Genomic DNA, 24,915 nt, shown 5'->3' on the forward strand with positions numbered 1-24,915 from the left:
AATCGAATGAGAATAGCGCGCTTTATTGGCTCAAGAAGTCAAGATCCGAGATCGGTTTATATGACAGCTATACCCGATTATGAGCCGATTTGAATCATACTTAACAGTTGTTGGAAGTGATACCAAAACACCTCATGCAAAATTTCAGCCAAATTGGACGAGAATTGCGCCCTCTGGAGGCTCAAGAAGTCAAGACCCAAGATCGGTTTACATGGCAGCTATTGGGTTGCCCAAAAAGTAATTGCGGATTTTTCATATAGTCGGCGTTGACAATTTTTTTCACAGCTTGTGACTCCGTAATTGCATTCTGTCTTCTGTCAGTTATCAGCTGTTACTTTTAGCTTGCTTTAGAAAAAAAGTGTAAAAAAAGTATATTTGATTAAAGTTCGTTCTAAGTTTTATTAAAAATGTATTTACTTTCTTTTAAAAAATCCACAATTACTTTTTGGGCAACCCAATATATCAAAACATGGACCGATTTGAACCATACTTAGCGCAGTTGTTGGAAGTGATACCAAAACACCACGTGCAAAATTTCAGTCAAATCGGGCGAGAATTGCGCCCTCTAGAAGTCAAGTCCCAAGATCGGTTTATATGGACCATTTGGCCCATTTACAATCCCAACCGACCTACACTAATAAAAACACAACTCACTGTCTCAAATTTTGGCGACATCGGACAAAAAATGGGTATTTTATGACCCCAAAATATTAATTAAATATTGGACCGAAAACCTTAAATCGGTCTATACGGTAGCTATATTCACCGATCTAGGCCAAATTGAAGAAGGATGTCGAAGGGCCTAATACAACTCATTGTCCCAAATTTCGGCGACATCGGACAATAAATTCGCCTGTTATGGGCCCAAAACCTTATATCGAGAGATCGGTCTATATGGCAGCTATATCCAAATCTGGACCGATCTGTGCCAAATTGAAGAAGGACATCGAAGGGCCTAGTACAACTCACTGTCCCACATTTCGGCGACATCGGACAATAAATGCGCCTTTTATGGGCCCAGGACCTTAAATCGAGAGATCGGTCTATATGGCAGCTATATGCAAATCTTGACCGATCTGGCCCAAATTACAGAAAGATGTCAAGTGGCCTAACGCAACTCACTGTCCCAAATTTCAGCAAAATCGGACTATAAATGCGCCTTTAATGGGCGCAAGACCTTAAATCGAGAGATCGGTCTATATGGCAGCTATATCCAAATCGGGACCGATATGGGCCAAATTGAAAAAAGATGTCAAAGGGCCTAAATCACTGTCCCAAATTTCAGCAAAATCGGATAATAAATGTGGCTTTTATGGGCCTAAGACCCTAAATCGGCGGATCGGTCTATATGGCGGCTATATCAAGATATATTCCGATATAGCCCATCTTCTGCTTAAAATTTTGAATTCTGATATCACACAGACCTAAATTCATACTCCTTTTAGTATTTACATGTACTAAAACGTATATATTTGCCAAAAAAAATGAGCACTGTTGAGCTTTTATAGAGCGCAATTCTTATTTGATTTGGATGAAATTTTGCACACATCGTTTTGGTATGATTTCCAGCAACTGTGATGTTTTAAATCAGTCAATAACCTGATATGGCTGCCATACAACCCGATCTTTGCTCTTGAGTTCTTGAGCCTCTAGAGGGCGCAATACTTATTCAATTTGGCTGAACTTTTGCAAACGATATTTTGTTTTGATATCCAACAACTGAAAAAGTATGATATAAATCGGTTCATAACCCGAAATAGCTGCCATATAAACCGATCTCCCAATTTTATTTTCTAAACCTCTGGAGGGCTTAATCATTACTCAATTTGCCCGAAGTTTTGGAGGTGCAGCAGGTAAGTTGACATATGTTGTTCACATCTTCAACACTCCTTAAAATTCTGCACATGATCTCGCTAACACCACTGCTGTAACCATTTAAAATTTCAAAGAGATATCAGTACCCGTTCTCAAACGGCAAATTTTTTACAATTTTTTTATTCCATCTTACTGTGCGCCGTTCGGACTCGGCTACGAAAGCAGCTCAAACCAGTGCACTGGACTGGAAACAAACTCACAAACTCCGCATTGGTAATTGGAGCCCAATATATTGGGTTGCCCAAAAAGTAATTGCGGATTTTTCATATAGTCGGCGTTGACAAATTTTTTCACAGCTTGTGACTCTGTAATTGCATTCTTTCTTCTGTCAGTTATCAGCTGTTACTTTTAGCTTGCTTTAGAAAAAAAGTGTAAAAAAGTATATTTGATTAAAGTTCATTCTAAGTCTTATTAAAAATGCATTTACTTTCTTTTAAAAAATCCGCAATTGCTTTTTGGGCAACCCAATAAAATAGGCAATATCAGTATCTGTTTTTAGAGTGAGTAAGAAAGTCTAAATAAATTCAGTTTTTTCTTATAGGTATTTTTTTTTAATTCATACCACAAAATATGGTATTGCAATTATTACTTTGGATTTCTTCATGCACTCGTAACAAAAATACTACATGAAATAACAACAATCAGTTGTAAACAAGTAAAATAAAATTAAGAGTTACAATTCTTAATGGCAAATTAGTCTAATTATAAAAAATATATATTTATATACGAGATATAAATTTATTTTCTACGTTTCTTTCGCATATTCTTGTTATACGTTGAGTCATCATCGTCGCTATCATTTGGAAATTCATCAGTTTTCGATTGGTTATCTTGATTTTGTTCTTTATGTTTGAGCGCTTGTTGCTGGGCATCCCATTCTTTACGCAATTCGCTTAGCATGCCGGGTGTCAATAAACCCTGAGATATGAGACGATCAGTCAGTCGACCTCTTGAGGTACTTGGTAAGCGGGGTTCTGAAATGGTACAAATTTATTTATTTATTTATGGGAACTTAAGTAAGAAAATCGTTTAGATGTGTTTTAACTACCTTTAGTTTGTACTATTCGTCTCATGTTGTATGTAGTGTCACCATTTGCCGTACCCTGATTGGCTTCGGTATTTTTCAACAGTTTTGTTATTTGAAAAACTCCCTGTTGTATGATTTCATCAAGTTCTGCTTGGGCAGCTCTCACAGAGGCTGCCTCGGGAAAGATATCCATAAAACGATAACTAAGCCATAGGTATAAGTCCATAACATCAAAAACTGCCTCTAGATGTACCAAATCTACAATAGTTTTTGGTAGAGATAAGGGCCAACCGCAATTCTTTTTGATAAAATCAAAAGTTATCGGTTCACTTCGGCTGTATTGTCTAGCAATCTGAAAGTAAACAATAATATATATTATAGTTGAGCTTAGGATGGTTTACGCAAGCAAATACAAATTGTTTTATTCAGAAATTATTTTTGAGACAGTTATAGGCGTCAGCTCTAACCCAGAAACCTGGTCACTTCTATTGGAGTCGTCCATAGTGATTCTGCAGTTAGATTTGACTTTTTTACAGGACATTAAAATAGATGATTGGTGTTAAGGGCCTCTAGGATCCGGCTATTCTCATCCGACATGAGTTTAGCCTGTTTCGCCATTAAAGTCTCAGTTGGGCCTGAGTTAATATATCTTTACTGGTCAAGACTTTCTCATGATCTGAAATAGGTGAAGGGCGCCCACCAGTGTTGCTATTCGGTTTTATTTTTTGTTGTTGCTGCATCTAGAGGTTCTCTCTTGAAGTGCTGAACCTCTTGTTCCAGATCATGTAGATACAGAGCCTGGTTAATTTTAAGCGACGCCGTTCTGCAGAAGGATGTTGTAAGTGGATCGGTTGTTGTAGCAGTTTATTGTATTCTATCTTTCGTCTGCTCGATTCTGTTGAATGTCAAGACCCACGAACTCTGCGACTAAGATGGGGTGCGTCCACAGGGATCTGGGTCTGAGTCGAGTGGGTCTGACCGGCCAGTTAAAGAGGTGACGTGTATCGGTTACAATTGGGACATACATCTTGCACGTCGGTATCGATCCTTGCTCTGTGGGAGTTGAGGCGGCTGCATCTGCCGGAACGTAATTGAGCCAGAACTACTCTGGTTTGCCGGGGGAGGTCAATTTCTTCAGGTGCAATGGGAAGCTATCGTTCTCCAAGGACTACATTCACCCGGTAGCCATTTACCGCATCTGCTACCGTGTCTGCATGAATGTTGTCTAGACCTGCTTGATATGCCACTTGATCTAGAGGTTCTCTCTTGTAGCGCTGAACCTCACGCTCTAGATCATGTAGATCTACCTTAAGGCTTCTGGGCGGTGGATATCTATGAACAAAATGATGATTTGGATGGTATCTGCGATAATAGCCCAAAAGGTATTGCTAAGACAGCATGTAGTTATGTCTTCGCACTGGTAGGATCTTTGTCTCCGGATGGAGGTGGTCCACATGAAAACTGAGGCCACAGCCCATCGCAGTTCGGAGAGTGGCATTCTGAGAGATCTGAATATTATTCAGGCCGATCTGTGCATAACTTACCACAGATCGGCCAATTGCTAGTGGATCGGTGAGGTCCTTTTGTGACATGACTTAAGGACATGTCACTGTTTTTTCCCTATCGTAAAAGCATGGGCTGACAAAGAGAGAGACTTTCGAAGCTGATCAGTAGGATTGCTCAGTCGGTATATTTGTCCATCGACTTTGACCTGGAGCTTCATTGAGACTTGTAATAATCCGCCTGGTCTTATAGGTAAATATTCATCAGTTCGAACAGACTATAGATCCTATTGTGCTCGCTTTGATAGAACAGTAATTAGGATATGATGCTACATACTATGTATGAAATCGAAAAATATTTTTCAATTTCGGGATTTTCCGGGATTCCCGCTCTCTACAAATGATCATAACCGGAAAATAAGGTATGTTCCGGTTAAAGAATTCGAAAAATTACAGATTTTCCAAATATTTTATTTTGCAGAGCTTATCATTACATGTTTGAATGCAAGTTTTATCAAATATTAATTCATTTTAATATATAAGAGAACTATCAAGTGAACCTAAACCTTGAAAGTAAAAGGCGTAGTTGCCACAAAAACAAGAATTAGTAAACCTAAACCTAGGGCTATGTTTGTTATGACATTTCATTTACCCATTGTATGGGGTAAACTATTTTGCAACACCGTTTAGATCGCCCTGAAATATGTTCTTGGTCACCTTGACTTGTCAATCCGTCTGTTAAAGTCTGTTTAAATCACAAAGAGTTTGAACGATTAAAACTGCCTACTTGAAATTTTGCACATCTCTTTTTACACAAGTGGGCTAAGTTGCAGTGATGCGCCCCGGTAGCGTAGTTGGTAGCTTGCTCGGATTGCCAGTGTGGGGTGTTTCAATTCCCACCAGAAGCCTTGGTCTGTCGCTACTGTGGTATCACAATGGACTTAAAATTGTCTAAGTGAATCTGTAAAGAACTGCCACTCTTACCTAAACTAAGTTATGGTGGCAGTCTTAAATCCGACTCACCCAGACATTTTTTTGGCATTGTAATATGACAAAGCCTCGGTACGGCCTTATAAACAAATGTCGATCGGCATTACGAAAGGACTTATAATTGGATTTTCCTTTCAGATTTTTTGAAATTTAGTATACAAAGAACACTAATGCCCTCCAACACCACGCCAGATTGTCTGGATAAGTTCATAACTAGATATTGTCCCAATATAAACCAATCACCTTTTTGACTTCTTCAGCACCAAGAGGATTTCATTCAATGAAGTTAGGTTACGATAGCTCTACAGGTACAAAATAGACCCCAACATAGAACTCAATTGAAACGAATTTGGGAGAAGAGTGCAAATTTGATATTCAAAATTGGGCCCAAGGACCTAGGGCGCCGCCCGACCCCAAAACCTTCTCAAATAGGCATATTGGACTTTCATGAGAATATGGGACTCAAATGAAAGGTATTCGGGAGTGTATTATGAATATGGTCTGGAAGGAGTAATGGGCTATATTATTTGTTGACATCGGAAGTGTGCAGGTCCTTCCCTTTACCCCAAAAGCACCACCCAAAAATAAAAATGGACACATCGCAACGGACTTAAATGAAAGGTATTCAGGAGTAAAAAACGAATTTGACATTAAAACTTGGATTCAAGTAACTATGGAGGCGTCTCTGCCCTAAACCCCTCTTTAAATAACCATATTGACCGATATCGACAATTGGGACTCAAATAATAGGTACATATTTGAGAGTACAATATGAATATGGTACTAAAATTTGTTTCGAAGTGTCTGGGGACCGCCATTCCTCAAATACCCTTTAAAAACAGGCGTACCATTTTGAGTCCCATATTGTAATGATCGGATTCATTACAATATGGGACTCAAAATGGCATTTGAATGAATTTTCAGGACCCAGTGTCTGGTTGGCCGCCCAACTCCTAAGTTGTATTAATCGATCTTGGAAATATGGGGCTCAAAAGAAAGGTATTTGAAAGTAGAAAATGGATTTGACATCCACTATTGGTGCCAAGAGTCCACCCTATATTAACATTTTCAGTAAGAATATCCAGTTTTGGGGTGTGGCGGACGTCCAGGCATTTGGCAGCAGAGCGGATACCAACTAAGTGTTCTACTTTCAAATACCTTTCCTTTGAAACCCATATTGCCATGGTCGAAACATTTTCTATTCGGTGGTGTCTTTTGGATGCGACCAACCAAACAATTGGCCCAGAAATTGAATATCAGATTCAGATTTTCTAATCTCAAATTTAGGAACTGGTTTAGGGGGTTATGGCGGCCCCCATTTTTTGGACCTCATTTTTAATGTTGTATTCCTAATCAACTCCTGAATACCTTTCATTTAAGGCCCACATTGGCATGATCGTCCTAAATTCCGATTTGGGCGGTGTTGCGCTTGGGCCGGCCCCCTAGATACATGGAACCAAATTTTTAATATGATATTCGTACTCTACTCTCAAATACCTTTGATTTGAGTTCCATATTGTCCCGATCGGTACACTCTTGACATTGGGCGGTGCTGTTGAGCCAACGAATACTGAGCAAATGGTGCGAATCATATATTATTTTCAGTGCAACAGCTTTCATTTTATTGCTTGTGGTGTAACGGCATTATAAAAATACATAAAGAAGCACTCATCAAAACAATGAATGAATTTCAAACCAACAACATTACTTGCTATTGTTGAATAAAGGCAAGTCAAAAGCAACAAAAATATGAATGCATTATAAAAGCGAATGGCTTCAATCTGTTCTCTGTTATACATACCTTTAAGAACATGGAACAAACAAATGGCATTTTTCTGTTGATTGGCGCACAACAGAAAACATAACGCGCTCTTAAGGGTAGTGGAACATGTTGTATCATTTCAGCCAGAAATTTAAAATCTTCTATATTGCACATAAAGTAAAGCGAGTCATCCACGGTGCAAAGGTTAACAAAAATATCCTACAAAAATGAAGAAAAAAATTAGTGTTTCCTTTGATTTTAAGTATGGAATCGTTTGCTACGTACCATTAAATTACTCAAAGTTGAATTAGGTAAATGATAGGCATATAGTTCAATTTGATCGGCAGTAGGATGAAGGCCAGCTTGTTTTAGGGGATCTGGTGTTTGCGAAAGTAGTTTCCGGAGCGTTGGTAAATCATCTGATTTAAATGTCGTGACATAGCCATGTTCCCATTGTGTGCGGAAACGTCCAGCTCTGCCAGCAATTTGTAAGGCTGATGACACAGAAATGGTATCGATTTCTCGTTCACCCTTTTCATTCATGGATGGTTTCACCAGCGAATAGAAGATAATGCGACGTATGCTCCTGAAAAAATTAAATACAAAAGTCAAAATTTGCCTAGAAAACATTTTAAGGGTAATAAAATGTTTCATTACAATATAGGACTCAAAATGGTATTTGAAAGAATTTTCAGGACCCAGTGTCTGGTTGGCTGCCCAACTCACAAGTTTAATAAAAAGTAAGAAGACCGTTAAACGCAATACATAGTGAATAAATAGACATCAATAGCAACAAATAGGTTATAATAGTCCACTATCAAAAATCACTCAGACGTTTCAAGAGAAAATTAAAAATCCCTTACTCTTTAAGATACTGATTCATAAAAATTATTTCCTATTTATGGCCTAAGATAATAGATACTAAGGAAGCAAATTTTAATTACTTACAAATTTAAACCCATTCCGATAGCATCAGTCGCCACCATAACCTTGCAACTATTTTCAGGATCATTAAATTTAGCTGCCTGTGCCAACTTAGTTCCAGGGGGCAAGCCTCCATATATAACAGCTACTTCTTTACCTCTACAAATAAAAATGTATATCAAATATAACTAATGCAAATATTAGATATGTACTCACCTTGCTTCTATTTCTCTTGAAACTGTGTAAATATCGTTTTTACTAAAGCAAACGATACAATCACCAGGTTGAACATTATCCAATGTTACTAGAGCAGAATCTTCTATAGTAAGCTCTGTAAGACGAGTGTAGTTATGCACTTCCACTGTTTCATTTGTAGTCTCACAAATCTTCTCCAATAACTCTAAAGAACCTGCTTCTCCACATACATGAACTTCCTCGGCTATAAGACCCAAAAATGCCCTAGTCCAAGCCCAGCCTCTTTGAGGATCTTTCAATTGTTGAATTTCATCAATAACAGCAACTTCATCTATAAAATACAAATTAGAAAAAAAATCTTTAGTTGTGACCTCAGGAACAGGACAAAAAATCTGTTTTTGGAAACTCGAATGTGGGTGCTATCAAAAGTCCTGGAAACCAATAAGGAAATTATGCAATTTGAAATGTAACCACATATATTACATTAGGAAAAGCGGAGATACTTCTCTCATCTCAATCAAGGGTTTAGCTCATAACGAGGAAACTTATTTTTATAGCCACGTCCGAAGGCATACCGCAGAGCGACATTGCTAAAAAAATGTTTTACACGGCTGAATAGCTCACAATTGATGCCAGCATTACGCTGGCATAACCTACGCTGAATTTGTATATTCCCCCCAGGATTCGAACCCAGCTTTTCAGCGTAGTATGCCACTGGACCACTGCAAAATCAACAAAAAGGGTTTTGAGTTCACAAGTCATTTTTTAGGGTCCTTTAAATAAACTTAATCGTGCTGGGGACATTGGATGACTATGAAAACCACACGGATTGGAACTCTGAGCTCCGATTTGTGTGGTGTTCACCGTCATCACGAGAAGCTGAAAGCTATTGGGTGTATCCAAAGGTTGGGAATAGTGGAATGCCTCGTATACAGGTGACTGCAATTGCAGTCGCGGACAATCAGCGGTATCGAGTGGATTGTCTAAATTGGAGGAACCGACGCTTGCTTAAATACTTTAATTTAACAATTAATTTAACGTTCCCTCGGCGATTGGTCCAATGGAACAGAAAGAATTTGCTCACCGAGGAGATTGATGAGTATCGCTAAATCCACACACGAATGTGGCGACAGGATATGGAATAGAGGATAAGTACAGATTAAACAGTGCCGGAGATATCACCCCGCCTTGAGGAACTCCTTGGTTCAATCTACATTGTTTCGACTTCTTATCCCCAAATTTCACAAATGAATGGCGATCACACAGATAATTCACGACCCAGCGTTTCAGCCCTGGCTGTCAGTCGACTCTAAGGCTACGGATACGCCGAATGGCTCTCCTACTAGTCTTGTCACTCTCGGGATGCTAAAAAAATTGACGGTTAAACAACATGGCACATCTCTTCGGGTCAGACACAGTTATGTCGGCAAAAAAACTGAGGTTCTGTCATCCCTTCTTCCAGGGTTCGAGAGTGACATAACAGTAGAGAGTGAAAGAACAGTAGTCGATGGAGAAATGATTGCGACCATCAAGTGTCCAAAAATACTTGGCGTCATATTTGACAGATTTTACACATTCTCCCTACATGTCACAGCAATTTTCAATAAAGACAAAAGTAGAAACAAGGTCCTCAAGTCACTTGCTGGCAGCACTTGGGGTGCAAACAAAGAAACCTTGTTGACCACGCACTAAGCAATTGGCCGTTCTGTGGTAAGTTATGCAGCGCCAGTGTGGTCTAGTCAGCTTGGTGACATGCAGTGGAATAATATTCAGATCTGTCAGAATGCCCCCCTCCGAACTGCGACGTGCTGTCTCCCCAGTTCTCATGTGGACAACCTCCATTAGGAGACAAAGATCCTACCAGTGCGAAAACATAACTACATTCAGTCTAAGCAATACCTTTTGGCTATTATCGCTCCAAATCATCATCTTGTGGATAGATATCCACCGCCCAGAAGCCTTAAGGTATATCTACATGATCTAGAGCATGAGGTTCAGCGCTACAAGAGAAAACCTCTAGATCAAGCAGCATATCAAGCAGACCCAGACAACATTCATGCAGACACGGTAATAGATGCGGTAAACGGCTATCGAGTGAATGTAGTCCTTGGAGAACGACCGCCTCCCATTGCACCTGAAAAAATTTATCTCCCCCGGCAAACCAGAGTAGTTCCGGCTCAATTACGTTCCGGCAGATGCAGCCGCCTCAACTCCTACAGAGCAAGGATTAATGCTGACGTGCAAGATGTATGTCCCGATTGTAACCAGGGACCGAACGATACACGTCACCTGTTTAACTATCCAGCCAGACCCACTCACCTCATACCAAGATTCCTGTGGACGTACCCCATCTTAGTCGCGGAGTTCCTGGATCTGGACCCTCAACAGTATCAAGCAGACGAAAGTTAGAACACAACAAACTGCTACAACAACAACTGGTATCTAAGTTAATGTAAGTGCCAAGTGTTACCGCCACTTATTCCGCTTATGTTCGTTGACTATCCCGTTTATTTCTAAATGCAGCTCATTGAATCCCGTCACGCTCGTAAAGTTGCATGTGTCGTGAAATTGGGCCGCACTTGGGATATTTGACCAGCTGGTATAAAGCCAGCGGCTGCTGCGTTAATAATGTCACGGAATTTCCTTTTGGCAACTAGCACATTTGAGGGATGTGTAAGCTCACTAAAGCGGCGATTGGTGTACACTATGAAGCTGACCCAATCTGCCTTCTTCTGTTTGATGTTGTGGTTGTTGTAGCCACATTTTCATGTGGAGATGTCGATCGTCAAACTCCTGTAGGTAAGAAAGCTCGTTCCGGCCCAAAGGACCGATCGCCGCGGGAACAGGGTGGCCTTTGGTTATTTAAAGGCTCCAATAACTTGCCTGTCATATCGAGTATAACAAGCACTGAGTATTTGTGCAAGAGAGGGTGCTGCCCGGCCTCTCACTGTGACTCTGCGCTAGATATCGCTGATTGTCCGCGACTGCAGTTGCAGCCACTCTGTATGGAGCAATTCACTATCCGCAACCTGTGGACGCGCCCGGTAGCTCGCAGCTAAGCTTTTCGTGACAGCAATGAACATCATACAGATCGGACCCCAATGCTCCTACCTGCGTGGTGCTCACAGCTGTCCCTTGCCAATAATTAATATAATGGGTAAGTGGTCTGGCGAACTGCTGCACCTCTTCATAATCCTAGTGGGAGCATACTTATTCACCGTGCTAAAAGTAAATGCTCTGGGAAAGGTTTGTCCCACTGGTCGTTGCCTAGGGGTAAAAGCCATGAAGCGCGATGTGCATTAAAGCCTCATAGAATCAGACGATTATGGCCTGTCAGTAGGGTAAAGCGCCATAACGGTCATGGTTTCTTAAAGTATCTCCCTTTACCTGATCTAGTCTTAGATGTTGCTGCTTTGGATTTTGCGGCAAGGGTTTGGTATGTTACCTGTAATGAATCCACCCATCAGTTTCATACAATGAACTATAACATAAAGATCCAAAATGCGCTCTTGGATCAATTTCTAAAATGAGCATATATTTTTAGGGATCCACGCAAATTTAAGCTTATGAAAACGTATGAACAGATAAGATCTTTAAAAAAAAAGAAAATCAGAGTTCTGGTGGTAGTTTTGTCCCATGTCTATAGTGTTTTTTTACAAGAACTAAAAAATCGGAGTATATTTGGTAACTAAAGTACAAAGCAGTACAATATTTTGGCCGTAAGGCTTAAAGAATTCCATTAATAAAATGAAATGAAATAAAGTTATGCCTTATTTGTGTTTGTGTGTTTATGTTTCCTATTCTCATTAGGTTTAACCATCGCCGAGATGACATTTTTAAAGATGAGAGTAAGTTGGAAAATTTTCTGATCAAATTAAAAAAAAAATAGAACTTACACGGTGTATTTACGGACGTCATCTCTACTGTGCAGGCTACATGCGCGGCAGGGGTATTTTCATTTATTCCATATTTGCGCTCTTCACCGGTTACTAAATCGCAGGGTGTACCCTGAAAAATAAACTATAAATTAGCAAACCACTTCAGAATGTTCCATAGTATTTGTCTACCTTTTCATTGGATTTATTAAAAACTTCAGTTGCCAGCAACTTGAGAGGGCCACAATACACACCAGATTTTGCATTTAGGAATCTCTCCATGGCGTGGTATGTTTTCCCTGAGTTGGTAGGTCCAGCGTGAAAAACAATTTTTCGTGTTATAGCACGAGCACTAGGATACCAATTAGCAGGTGTTCGTAAATCGGAGATTTTCTTTAAATCGTCCATACAATCCAAATGGGGAAATATAGTTTTGGCGTGACGTATGAAATATGGAAATATGTCATCCACATGGCCAGCACCATTAAAAATATCACTAAATGTTATGTGAAGATCTACGGGTAAATTCTCCGATTCTATACAAAAGCGCCGAAATGATGCAAATGCCTGCTGCTGTAGATAATCTAAATAAAGGAAACACTAAAGTTATGACTTCAGGCTTTTTCAAAGTTATAATATATATGATATACAGGCTCTACTTACTGTCCAGACCGTGCTCGGTACAAAGGACCTTTACTTCTCTTCTTTGTGTAAATTTATTAAGAATTTTTAATATAGCCGACTTTTCCAGCTTGCCCGCCAATTCGGATCCAACATCGAATTCATCCACGTTGTGCTGTACTGGCACAGGTTTAAATAATTGTGAGACATTAGTCGGTGGTTGTTTCCTATTACGTGCCCGCTGTGACACTCCAACATAAAGGTGTCTGCTTGATATCACCACAAGATCTCTTGCTTGCCTTGGTGGACATTTTAGTGAAAGATTTTGTGTAGCCGTACATAGTAACTGGAGACTTTTTCGAGAATTTTGCATTGCAATATAACAAAGGACACTTGGAAGATTTTTCCACAGTTAATTTCATTCACTAATTAGGTGTATTTACAGAAATAATTAATAAAATTCAGCATCACACCGAAATTTGATTACTTGTGATGCAATTAAACTTCTTAATGTCAAAAACGCATCTCATAACCTCAACATTGATAATACGAAATGTCAGAAGAAGCAATAAGCAGAAAATGCTGCCAAAATCAGCTGATTTCCATATACTGGTTATGCGCATATTAAATTATTGCAAATTTACCGTAACGTAAAATTTTATTGCATTTCCCAGGTGCACTTATAAGGTGAGGTCATGCGAACAGCTGAGTACAATTCTTTTATTTTTGTTTTGATTTTATAGCAGTATTAAAATATCAGATTTTTGTTCGCATTCTCTTTGTTGCTATCTCTTTTCTCTCCCATTCTCTGTTCATGTACGCACTCATATACACACACGTACACAAATTTGTTTGCGTGTTTTGGCAATACGTCGGTCAGCTTGATGACAAGATGGCGAATTGCACCATATGATTTATATTTGTTTTACAAATGAGATATCTTTGGTTGTTTCGCCATGTGTTCTACATAAACCTGTAATGGAATTCAGTAGTGTTTTAACGAAAATCTTTTAGTTAAAAAGCGATAACATAAAAGTTAACGAATTTGGTATTCAGTAGCCACTTTTAAAAATAGCTGTATTCGGAAACTTAAAAATGTGTGCACAAATTTTTTCTGGAAGTCGTCCGCGTACTTTATTTGCCAGCAGAAGAGAGTACGAGAAAGAGAGAGAGCAAATTTTAACAGTTCGAAAATAAAGAACCTGCAAATTTCTACTGGGACCTTTTTTGCCAGCAGAAATTTGCAACTTTAAAAAGATGTTTTATAAAGGTCAGCTGTTTCATGACAAGCAACCGTTACATGAAAATACAACAGCTGACAATTTTACCGTAATTTTACCTCAAGTCGAAAAAAATAGATGAAAAGTGTTAATTTCACCATAACTTGTTTTTTAATCTAGGCTTAATTTACATTTCACGACGTCCAAAAAGCACACAACCACTGTCGCTGCGCAACAAGTCTTTTTCTTATGTAAAATAAACGCGATCGCCAAACTTCTAATTGTAACTAAGTGTTTGCTAGTGTTAGTGATCTTGTTCACATGTATTTACTCGAGGTGGAAAATATATACTACAACGAAAATACTACAAAATTTAATTATTTTAACAAATAAAAGCTGAATTGGTTCTTTTTGTATAGTTTTGTGTTTCATTATTTCGAAGGATTGGTTTTAGTTGAAATTCCAACAACATATGTATATGAATTTGAGTATGGTCCACACACTCACATTTGTGTGTAAGCAGGATGACACTTGCTGATACGCGTTCCTCAGTAAGAATAGGAAAGAATCTCTCCGAACCATTTAATACCAAACAAGGTTTCAGACAAGGAGACAGCCTATCGTGTGATCTCTTTAATATCCTGCTGGGGAAGATTATACGAGATGCAGATGTGAATAGATATGGCACACTCATCACAAGAGAACACATGCTCGTCTACTCCTCTATGCCGACGAGATCGATATCATAGGTAGGTCACCGGAAGTAGTAACTGCAGCCTTTGAATGGTTTCAACTCCCAAAAAGCCTTGCAAAACCGAGCAGATAAAGAAAATGGAGAAAGTTGGGAACCACAACTTTGAAACAGTCAGTAACTTTATCTACCTCGGCGCCGCCGTAACAGAAACGAATGACACCAGTTTTTAGATAAAGCGAAGAACAATACTGGCAAACAGATGCTACTTTGGACTAAGTAAGCAGTTTAGAAACAAGGCCACCTGTCGACAGACGAAGATTACACTATACAAGACAATGATACTACCCGTGCTGTTATATGGTTCTGAAGCATGGGTACTTGTGAAAGCAGATGAGGCAGTGCTTGGAGTATTTGAGAGAAAGATTCTTCGTAAACATATGGACCAGTTTGCGTTAATGGAGAATATAGGCGACGTATGAACCACGAGCTGTATGACGACGATAGCATAGTTACACGCATCAAAATACAACAGCTGCGTTGGCCAGGTCATGTTGTCACACCAAAAAAAGCGCAATACAATGAAACCAACACCGTTCCTTTAAATATGTTAAGGAGGGAAGATGCTGTCATGGTATTTAAAGGGTCTGGCTGGGCAGTTAAAAGTTACGCACAGTGGGATTGGAAAAAATGAGTGCAAATTAGTCTGTCAATTGTGATATCTGCAATGAAAACACTCCGTAGCAGCCACATGACCAAATAGATAGCTCCCTTACATCAGTGGCAGCAATTTGTCTCGCCACAATATCCAGCATTAGGTGGTTAGTTCAAGGTTTCTTTGTCAGCACACCAAGTGCTGCCGACAAGGGACTTGAGAACGTTTTTACTTTTGTGTACGGTGATGGCTTGTAAAGCAGTTGTAATCCAATGCAGGCTGACGCTTGGCGAATGAAAATTATCCAACGAAGGATATGAAGGAATAGTCTCTCATGCATCTTGGCTACTGATGAAAGAAGTCAGATCGGTCTGGACGATTTCCTCTTGCTCATGTCCTTTCCAGGTTTCAGTAGCGGGATCATACTACACATCTTCTAAACATTGGGTACTATAATAGAGTTCGGACAGGCTGAGGACAGTTGTAGCGTACTCGACTCTAGGCAGATCCAGATTCTTCAGCACCAGTGTAGAGCTTCCGCCTGGGACCAGCGACTTGGCGCCCAGATGACATTTGTAGCTTCGTGTAAATTGCGATGGCTGTCTAGGGGCACGGAGATCATGGATACTATGAATGGCTCCCCTTCTAGCCTTATCACTCTCGGTTCGACAATTTGAAGTTTATATCAAGAAAATACCTTACAAGTATCGACAGCATTTTTTATTTAAAAACAATTCTTTTCCTAAGCAAGTAAGTAAAAAACCAACAAAACAAAATATCAGCTGTTTTGCAAATTTTCACTGGAAGTCATTCGCGTACTTTTGCTTGCAAATTTTTTTAAAGGGAGTAAAATGGCTCTTACTCCCCTGCAAATTCTTACTGGAAAAGTACGCGAACAAACCTAATAATCGACATTGTTAAAATCAGCTGTTTTCGCTAACGAATTTCTATTCGTTAACTAAACGACGGACAATTATTTGGTGTTTACTTAAACGAAATAAATAAAGATAAATATTTACGATGGCTAAAGAATATTTCTCTCTAGGTTTTTCTTAAAACATTTCGGATATGTGTGTACAATCAATTTATAAGCGTGTGTTTCTTAATATGAAAAAAAAACATGCCCGCAAAAGTTTTATACGGATAAATTTTAATTGATAGCACTTTTCCTAAATAATTGTGTACATTTTATATAGATTTGTGGTGTTTTTAAGTAAATAAAAGAAGGATTTCACGTTATGAGAGGAATGGATTTTTGTCGATTCCTCTTTCTGTGTTTTGTATTTTTGGCTAGAGTTGCCAGAGAGAAAAAATAGATAACAATTTCTGTTAACGTGGAGTTAAAGAATAACATAACCGTTAGTGCAAACTATTTTTTTTTTGTTGTTGACACATTTATCTAAACTATGTTCGTTATAAGTTACGGTATTGCGGTACTGCACTGGTAATTAAAACCCCGTTTACATTGCTCTTTAAATTAATGGCTCGATTATATGTTTTCCCTTTTTAATGAGCAGTGTAAATGGGGTTTTATTCAGAACTTTGTTGCCCTGACTAGAAGTCGTTTTCATATAAATTTCATAGCACTGCACTATATAGTACTAAAACAAAACGCAGCTAATCAAATATCAACAAAACAAGCAAAATAAGACATTTAATTTTAAATAAACGTTCCTCGAAGTTCATAAATATGATTTTATTAATATTCTAAGCAATTTTGCAAGTCCAAAACCTTTAATCATTGAGTAAATATGTTGCGTTCTTCCTCTTTTAGTTTAGTCATTCAAATTGAATAATGACAGCGATGAGTTTTGCTGTTTAGCTAATAGGGGATAGAATGTTTCTCCATACAAATTAAACGAGAAAATCCTCTATTAGCCAAAAATTATTAAAATTCCGCCAAAATTATAAATCGATGTTCATCGCCACTTTGTCTTCTACACAATTATTTTTTAGTGGTGATAAATGTCTTGGCTGCAACCGAAACTTTCGCTAAAGGCGCATACTCAGATTGAATGGGTAAATAAAACACACCTACTATCAAAATAGTGAATCGCTCATGCATTCAAAATATATAAACTTCTTTGTAATTATACTGTTCTCTGACATAATTCAATACGAATCACTTTGGTCGGGATTTTACGTCTTTTTTCACTCTTCTCTCGCTTTTTCTTCACTATTGGTAATGTCTACATAATACTTTGGTACTGATATCGTATAGATTTGGAACTTGGCAGCACTGTTGAACTTGTCAAAACAAACATCCAACGAAAATAAATAATAATTTGACCACCTAGCAAATGAGTCATTTTTGAAGTAAAATTGAATTTTTGAGCCTTTAAACAACATAAAATCCAAAGGAATTTTCAAAAATGGGTTTGTTTGGACAGACGAAAAGCAAGGATCCCAAAGAGCAGGTTGGTTTTTATGTATCCAATGGAGAAAATCTATGGATTTTCTAAGCGAACAACTACTGAAGGTTGTGATGCATGACGACATCAACAGTGGCGGATTGGATTTTGCAAAAACAAAACAATGATATATACTTTAACTCTTCCTCAGGTTCAAGAATGGACACACAAAATACGAAAGGAGGGTAATCAACTCGATAGGCAAATACGGAGCATACAACGTGAAGAGGAAAAGGTCAAGAGGTCCTTGAAACAGGCCGCAGCTAAAGGCGATCGAGATACTTGCGTCATACTTGCCAAGGAAATTGTGGGAGCGCGTAAAGCCATCAATCGAATTTATACCACAAAAGCTCACTTAAACTCAGTTCAATTGCAAATGAAGAATCAATTGGGTAAATACGCACTGGGCTTTCATAATTGTGTATGTATGAAAAATAATTTATTTTGCTTCTTGATAACAGCCACTTTGCGCGTAGCGGGATCCCTCTCCAAATCCACCGAGGTCATGCAGGCCATGCAAAATTTGGTGCGTTATCCGGAACTCGCAGGCATCATGCGCGATATGTCCAAAGAAATGATGAAGGCCGGTATTATAGAGGAGATGCTCGACGAAACAATGGATTCCTTGGAAGATACTGAAGAGATGGAGGAGGAGGCTGCTAAGGAGGTGGACAAAGTTCTTTGGGAAATTACCGATGGCAAGTTGGGAGAAGCTCCCCTGCCCCCACAAGAACTGGCTGCAGCCGAGAAAACAAAAACACCCGCCGTCGCTGTCGAAGATGATCCTGAAGAGGATGACGAAGAAGATTTACAGGAAATGCAATCTCGCCTGGCCTCTTTACGCTCGTAAGGAAAACCAGAGGCAAAGCACCTTCGAATAATTAGCTTAGATGCTTGCGTTATTTGCCCTTCGTGATAGCTTTGATTTATTTGCACATTAAACATTTTGTTTGTACAAGGTGAGAATTTGTATGATATTAAGTTGAACATAAGCATGTTCCCCTCCGATATGGCAATTATTTTTTACTATTACTATCAGTGAGTGCATACATAATTGGCCTTTAAAACCTCATTGCGAATCGATTTGTTAACTATTTTTTCTTCAATTTCAACGAAATCCTTTTGAAAAGAAAATTTATATTGAAAACTGATAATGTTGTCGATTCAAGTCGTATTTTTGCAGCCAATTGTTTTGTGTGCATTTAAAAGTAATTTCTTTGCTTCTTATACCTTAACTAACGTTTTTAACTAGTTTCCGTACCAAATTTTAATGGCTTAATCTTTCGTAATTATTTATGCATTAAGTATTTAATATTTTGTAATATATGAAAAACAAACGTAAAATAAACAAAACTATTTATTAGAAATCCTCTCATGTCAAAATTAATGGAATGTATGCAAAAAATTTTTGTTGTATTGGACAATTGTAATTGGACAATTGCAGCAATAATAGTATCGGTGATTTCAACAATAATCTGCTTGCCAACTGTCGAGCCAACTCACTTTACTATTAGTCTATATGTGTTTACTGCCAGTTGTTAAAAATGTTTCTATAGTGTTATCACTCGAATGAACGCAGTCCGCCAACACCTCACAGTTCCGCTCACAACTGTCTCACATATAAAGTAGGTCTACAGGATATCCACCAAAATGCGGTAACTAGTGCGATCTAAACATACCGACCGAATATAAACCTTGCTGAAGACGAGAAAGACCTGCCTGGGAGGACCAGAACCACTCTGGCCCTACTAAGATCCGGATAGACTGAACTTGTATCGTTCAAGGTTAGATGATCTTATTGCAAATATCTGCTCTGAGTACGGCACTACACCCCCAGACACCAATCACCTATTAAGATGCCCAGTGAAACCAACTAACCTAACTCTCGTTTAGCTAGTATAGGAATTGGTACAGTGGGGGCACAAAAGTCCGTTAATCCTATCATTGTCAGGACGTCTATCATCAGATTACACAGGGTCACGCTAAAATGCCCACTAAGATTTGTTGTTGTTCCTTTAGGAGGTTTATATATTTCTTCTGGTCTGCTATACCACTGGCCGAGGCCCTGGAGACCATGTAGACAGATATGTGCTGTCATATTTTGTATGCAAATCTCCTGTAGACATCATCACCTAGCTTAAAAGCTCTGACATTGTTGTGATCTGTCGCTGTCGTGGTATCGCAAAAGGCAAAATTGTCTAAGTAAGTCAGATTTAGTACTGCCACTATAACCTTATCTACAGTATCAGCCGAAATCTAAGCAAATCGGTGCATTTTTATAATAACTTTCTTAAGAAAAAAATTTTAAATTTTTTTATTTTTATTAATTTATGTCATTATTATTAAAAATTGCAAACTAAATTAATAAAAGAAATATTTGAAAATGTAAGTAGACAGAATTAAAGCACCCCCAATTTAAGATACAAAAAAAAAAAACTATTGAAATCAATATTTCGTTACGAATATTTAATCTGGATGACACATGCACATCTTTTGTTCATAGAGGATTTTCAATTATTAATTATAGCTGAGCCCTGTCCGCTTCGTTGCGCCTTGATTTGAACCGCGCGAAAAATATGTATCTTATTCTTAATCTATGCAGAAGGTTGATCTTTAGTCTATAGATATTTTTTTATATATATTTTTATTTTTATCTATGCCAAAGATAGACATTTAAACCACCTAAAACACCTATTATTTAGACCCACAAAAAATTAAAACAACTGCAATTAAACTCCTATATATGAATTTTCTTTACATTAAGGACCGATAGGTTGTCATAAAAAAGATAAATGCGATATGATAAATTTTTACCACTCTGCACTCTCTCTGTTCGTGTTGGCGTCTCCATTCAGTTCATCCAATAGTAAACAGCCAATAGATGGTGCTAAATGAAATGTTAGTGTCATACGCTTGGAGTGGCTTAACGCCTATAACATTGATCATCATGTGGTAAAATGCAAATTGCAAATTTTGCCCTTGAACATTCCATTAAGGAACAGGGGCAAACATCTCACATATCAATGAGTGCAGTCCGATTGAAGTTTAAGCTCAATAATAAGGAACCTTCTTTTTATAGCCGAGTCCTAACGGCGTGCCGCAGTGCGACACCTGTTTTAAGGAGAAGTTTTTACATGGTATAGTACCTCACAAATGTCGCCAGCATTAGGAGGGGACAACCACAGCTGAAAATTGTATGATGGTCTCGCCAGGATTTGAACTCAGGCGTTCAGCGTTATAGGCGGACATGCTAACCTCTGCGCTGCGGTGGCTTCCGATCATCATGTGGTAGTTGTCTATAATGGACTATATTATTTAAATCAAATCAAACTGTCATATTAAACGATTTTTTGGGGCCCTTTTTTCCTTTTTTCCCCAGACAATTTGGCGGTGAAGGCCAGAGGACTGCCGTCAATAAACTTGATTAACCCGAAGCCTTTCGGGTCGACGCAGTTCGAGTTAAGGGAGTGGGCGACGAATGCGCATGCAACATTGTGGAACAGCGAAACGGTCGGTAGGACGGCGAAAATGCTATGGGGGGATCCAGATTGTGAGAAGTCGAGACTATAACTAAAAAGAAAGCAAGAAAGAGGTCAGTATAGCTATTGGTATCATAACGGGACACATAGGAATACGAGATCACTTATGTTAAATCGGTGCGGCGTGATAGCATGTGTAGGGCATGCGGGGAAGATGATGAGACGTTGGAGCATTTCCTTTGTCATTGCCCAGCTGTCGCGTCCAACAGATATCGGTACTTAGGTGGAGACACAATATCAGACATAAACCAACTTAGTTGAGTGGCATTGAAAACAATTAAGGATTTTGTAAGTAGCACGGAATTCCTAACTTAAAATTGTCATTTTAGAGGTTACTTTATAGTTTTCAGAGCTCACAACTAGTCGATTACTGGCTTAGGTGTATGTCCATAGTGGCATGGGGCGGATTAATATCTGCGCCCTCTTTTCAACCTAAACTAAACTAAAGAACTAATTTGTCGGTCTACAATATATATTTGGTGCGGTAGCGACACTTCTTAGTAATTAAACTACGTCGTTTGGACTTATCTTGTAAAAGAAGGTCCATTTTCGATGAGCCAAAAATGGTGACCACCTTGACGTTAAGGTTTGCATCTCCTAACACACTGAACGTCATAATTTTCGGGATATGGCGGCCTACATATATTTATGTCCCTAAAATTATTAAATCACACAGTGTTAGGTCACTATGATTGATCGACTGTTTTGGGGTGAGGTGGTCCGCTAGATATATGAGTAGAATAAAGAGATCATTTACGCAGTCCACAACCTTATAACGTTCATTTGAACCCCATGTTGTCAAGATTGGCGTATACCGCGGTTAGGTGGAGGGCGCCTTTAGGAGGGTTGTGCGCCACACCCCATCTGCTACTTGAGTATAAATTTGAATGACGCATTCTACTCAAAAATATCTATCACTTGACTCCCCTTGTTTTAATGGGTCAAATTGGAGGCGATGCTAGGAGGTAAAGCACCACCTAGATTTTTGGACACAAAGTTTAATGTCATATTCTTAATCTGCTCTCAAATGCTTTACATTTGAGTTTCATCAAGCTGCAATATGATCGAGTAATATTCCCATTTGGGGGGCTTATCGGGGGTGGGCGGCAAAATATCGATGGCACTTTCAATATTTAATTTTTTGACTGAATATTGATTGATATTTTTGCCATGGATACTATCGCAAAAGTTAAAGGTTTTTGCAAAACTAAACATAAATAACAATCCGACACTGAATATATCCTCAAAGATGCGTTGCACCTATAGAGGGCGCAATTTTCATCCGATAAGGCTAAAATTTTGTACAATAATTTCCTTCATGACTTCCAACTGACTTTATTAACTTTGGTTTTATTTGGTCTGTGCATTGATATTACTTCTATATGAATCGGTCTCCCAATTTTTAGTTCTCATTTTCGTTTGAAATATAGTTGATGGGAAATTAACGATAGTATCGATACTATCGATATTTATTTTTAAAACTGTCGAAAATATCGAATGTCACGATTATCGATAGTTTGACAGGGAGTGCCCGCTGGGTACTTAGACCCAAATTTTAATACCATATTCGTTTTCTAGTCTCCAATACCTTTATTTTGATACCCTTATTGTGCCTATCGAACCACTTTCGGATATGGGTGGCGTTTTTGGGGTAAAGGGGAGGTCCACCTCCACCCGATATCTAAAAACTTTAATGCCTATGTTTCCTTCCAGACAAACGTACACAATCTATGAAAATTTTAAGAAAATCGGTTCAGCCAGGTATCATATAGTCATAATGGGTCTAATGGCGTTTTTGAGGGGTGGCGTGACCCCCTATACTTCGATCTGATTTTGTATGCCAGATTCGAAATCTACTCCCGAATACCTTCCATTTGAGCCCAATATTGTCCTTATCGGTCCACTTTTGATGTTGGGTGGAGTTTTTGTGGTAACAGTGGAGGGTCCGCTCCCTTCCGTTATCAGTAAATTATAAAGCCTATTCCCACTTACTGACTATATTCAAAATCTACTCCCGAAAACCTTTCATTTGAGTCACATATTGTCATGATCGTCAAATAAACCTATTTCAAAGGGGTTTTGGGGATGGAGCGCCCCTCCCAGGTACTTGGACTCAACTTTTATTATGAAGTTCGTACTCCCAAATTGTCCCGATCGTTCCACTTTTAATTTAGGGTTGTACTTTTGGAGTAAGGGAGAGGGTCCGCTCCCCTCCCGATATCAAAAAATTATATAGCCTATGTTTCCTTCCAGACCAACCTATACAATCTGTGAAAATTTCAAGGTAATCAAATCAGCCGTTTTTGAGTCTATACGGAACAAACAAACAAACCGACAAACAAACACAAATTAATTTTTATATATATAGATATATAGATTGCAGTTGATATTGCTTCCCTGGCTATTTCTAAATAAATCTTCTTTGGTTTGCACTTTTCTCCAAAGATTTTTCCAGTTATCCAAAGGTTCTAATAGGATTAAAGTTCGGCGATTGAGGTGGCAATTTCATAACATTAATAATTTTTGCGTTCCAAAACTTCAAGGCCCTACAATGCCCAGGGCCTACTTGTGAACCTTCAAGTTGACTCTTACAAAATTTGTTCTGACTGCTCAAATCGAATTTTCTCCAAGGCTGAAACTAATATTGTACAATGATGATCAGACAATTTGTTGTCATTCAACACTTCCCAGTCTCATATCCTTCCTCTTATATCTTCCGATACAAAGCCAACATCTGGTACCTCCTGTCTGTGTGATAAGGATTGGTTTATTTCCTTTATTACATATCGTCAGATTGTAACTTATAGTATATTCGATAAGCAGCTCACGGCTTTCGTTGATATCCGAACTTCCTCATATCTGGCGATTGCATTAGCACCACTTCCCTCAATGAGAAGTGCCACTTTCCCTTGTAGAAGTGGCAACTTAAGGCTTGAAAGTGGCATCTCTGAATCGTGTGCTTCTACTGAATCTTTAATCTTCTTCGAAGAAGAAAAACATGTAGACTACTCTCTGCATTAAAACGGGCTCTGTGTCTCCCACTCCCCGTTCACTTGAGCAGTTTAAATCTAGGAATACTTAGTCCTCGAACCATTCCTCCATTAAAACCCATGGTTCCTGGATAGAAACAACGTCAAATCTTCTTGCCACCAGCAGGACTCCACCTTCACAAGATTCGTTTGGTCTTGTCGCGATGAGTTTCTTAACGCATCTATGGGCAGTTGAGAATAAAGTGAAACCACTCTTCCTCAGGACTCTGGACACTCACGGTGTGGACGATTCCTTCTTAGACGCTTCACTAGCCGCTGATATGGGAGTACCTTTTGAGATCCGTCCTTCCCCGCTTCTATAGACCTTCTGGGCTTCCATAGACCTTCAGCTTGTTGAATCCGTAGGGTACAACTCCTTTAGTTTAGTACGAATACGAATACTGCATGTCTCCGATCGCCATCAGCCTCACCTAATCTACCAATGTTCCAGTCGGTGTTTAAAAGATTAGGACTGCAGTCCCTTAGTCCATAAGAATGAATATTTTCCTTTTTGACTAAATGCAGTGCTGCGCCTGTTCAGATCTCACCATTCTTTTTTAGGGCGTAACGACCTATGTAAATTGAAAGTTGATCCCTGA

General features: G+C 38.8%; 2 protein-coding genes across 2 annotated transcripts; one reads left to right on the top strand and one right to left on the bottom strand.

The window, feature by feature from the left end:
* Positions 1-2,453: 2,453 nt before the first annotated feature.
* Positions 2,454-13,295, bottom strand: LOC106091541 (ATP-dependent RNA helicase SUV3 homolog, mitochondrial). The gene is made up of 9 exons (XM_013258086.2): positions 12,814-13,295; positions 12,343-12,734; positions 12,172-12,283; positions 8,297-8,606; positions 8,105-8,239; positions 7,442-7,742; positions 7,196-7,375; positions 2,924-3,254; positions 2,454-2,849 (listed from the first exon to the last, which is right to left on the bottom strand). Exons 1-9 carry the CDS (start codon positions 13,142-13,144, stop codon positions 2,614-2,616), a joined length of 2,328 nt encoding a protein of 775 aa, XP_013113540.2. The 5' UTR covers positions 13,145-13,295; the 3' UTR covers positions 2,454-2,613.
* A 4,277-nt stretch (positions 13,296-17,572) lies between these two features.
* LOC106094376 (charged multivesicular body protein 3) lies at positions 17,573-19,115 on the top strand. The gene is made up of 3 exons (XM_013261587.2): positions 17,573-17,754; positions 17,900-18,140; positions 18,210-19,115. The coding sequence occupies exons 1-3, from the start codon at positions 17,710-17,712 to the stop codon at positions 18,596-18,598; spliced, it is 675 nt and encodes a 224-aa protein (XP_013117041.1). The 5' UTR covers positions 17,573-17,709; the 3' UTR covers positions 18,599-19,115.
* Positions 19,116-24,915: the final 5,800 nt, after the last annotated feature.

The sequence above is a fragment of the Stomoxys calcitrans genome, chromosome 2, assembly GCF_963082655.1.
Source record: "Stomoxys calcitrans chromosome 2, idStoCalc2.1, whole genome shotgun sequence".
Classification (NCBI taxonomy): domain Eukaryota; kingdom Metazoa; phylum Arthropoda; class Insecta; order Diptera; family Muscidae; genus Stomoxys; species Stomoxys calcitrans.

What these genes read in the sequence shown, in the direction of transcription:
- LOC106094376 (XM_013261587.2), top strand. Translation starts at nt 17,710, where the DNA reads ATGGGTTTGTTTGGACAGACGAAAAGCAAGGATCCCAAAGAGCAG. An exon ending in GCAAGGATCCCAAAGAGCAG is followed by an intron (nt 17,755 to 17,899) that starts GTTGGTTTTTAT and finishes ACTCTTCCTCAG; the next exon opens with GTTCAAGAATGGACACACAA. An exon ending in GCAAATGAAGAATCAATTGG is followed by an intron (nt 18,141 to 18,209) that starts GTAAATACGCAC and finishes TCTTGATAACAG; the next exon opens with CCACTTTGCGCGTAGCGGGA.
- LOC106091541 (XM_013258086.2), bottom strand. Translation starts at nt 13,144, where the DNA reads ATGCAAAATTCTCGAAAAAGTCTCCAGTTACTATGTACGGCTACACAA. An exon ending in TCAAGAGAAATAGAAGCAAG is followed by an intron (nt 8,240 to 8,296) that starts GTGAGTACATAT and finishes TTTTATTTGTAG; the next exon opens with AGGTAAAGAAGTAGCTGTTA. An exon ending in CAACTTTGAGTAATTTAATG is followed by an intron (nt 7,376 to 7,441) that starts GTACGTAGCAAA and finishes TCATTTTTGTAG; the next exon opens with GATATTTTTGTTAACCTTTG.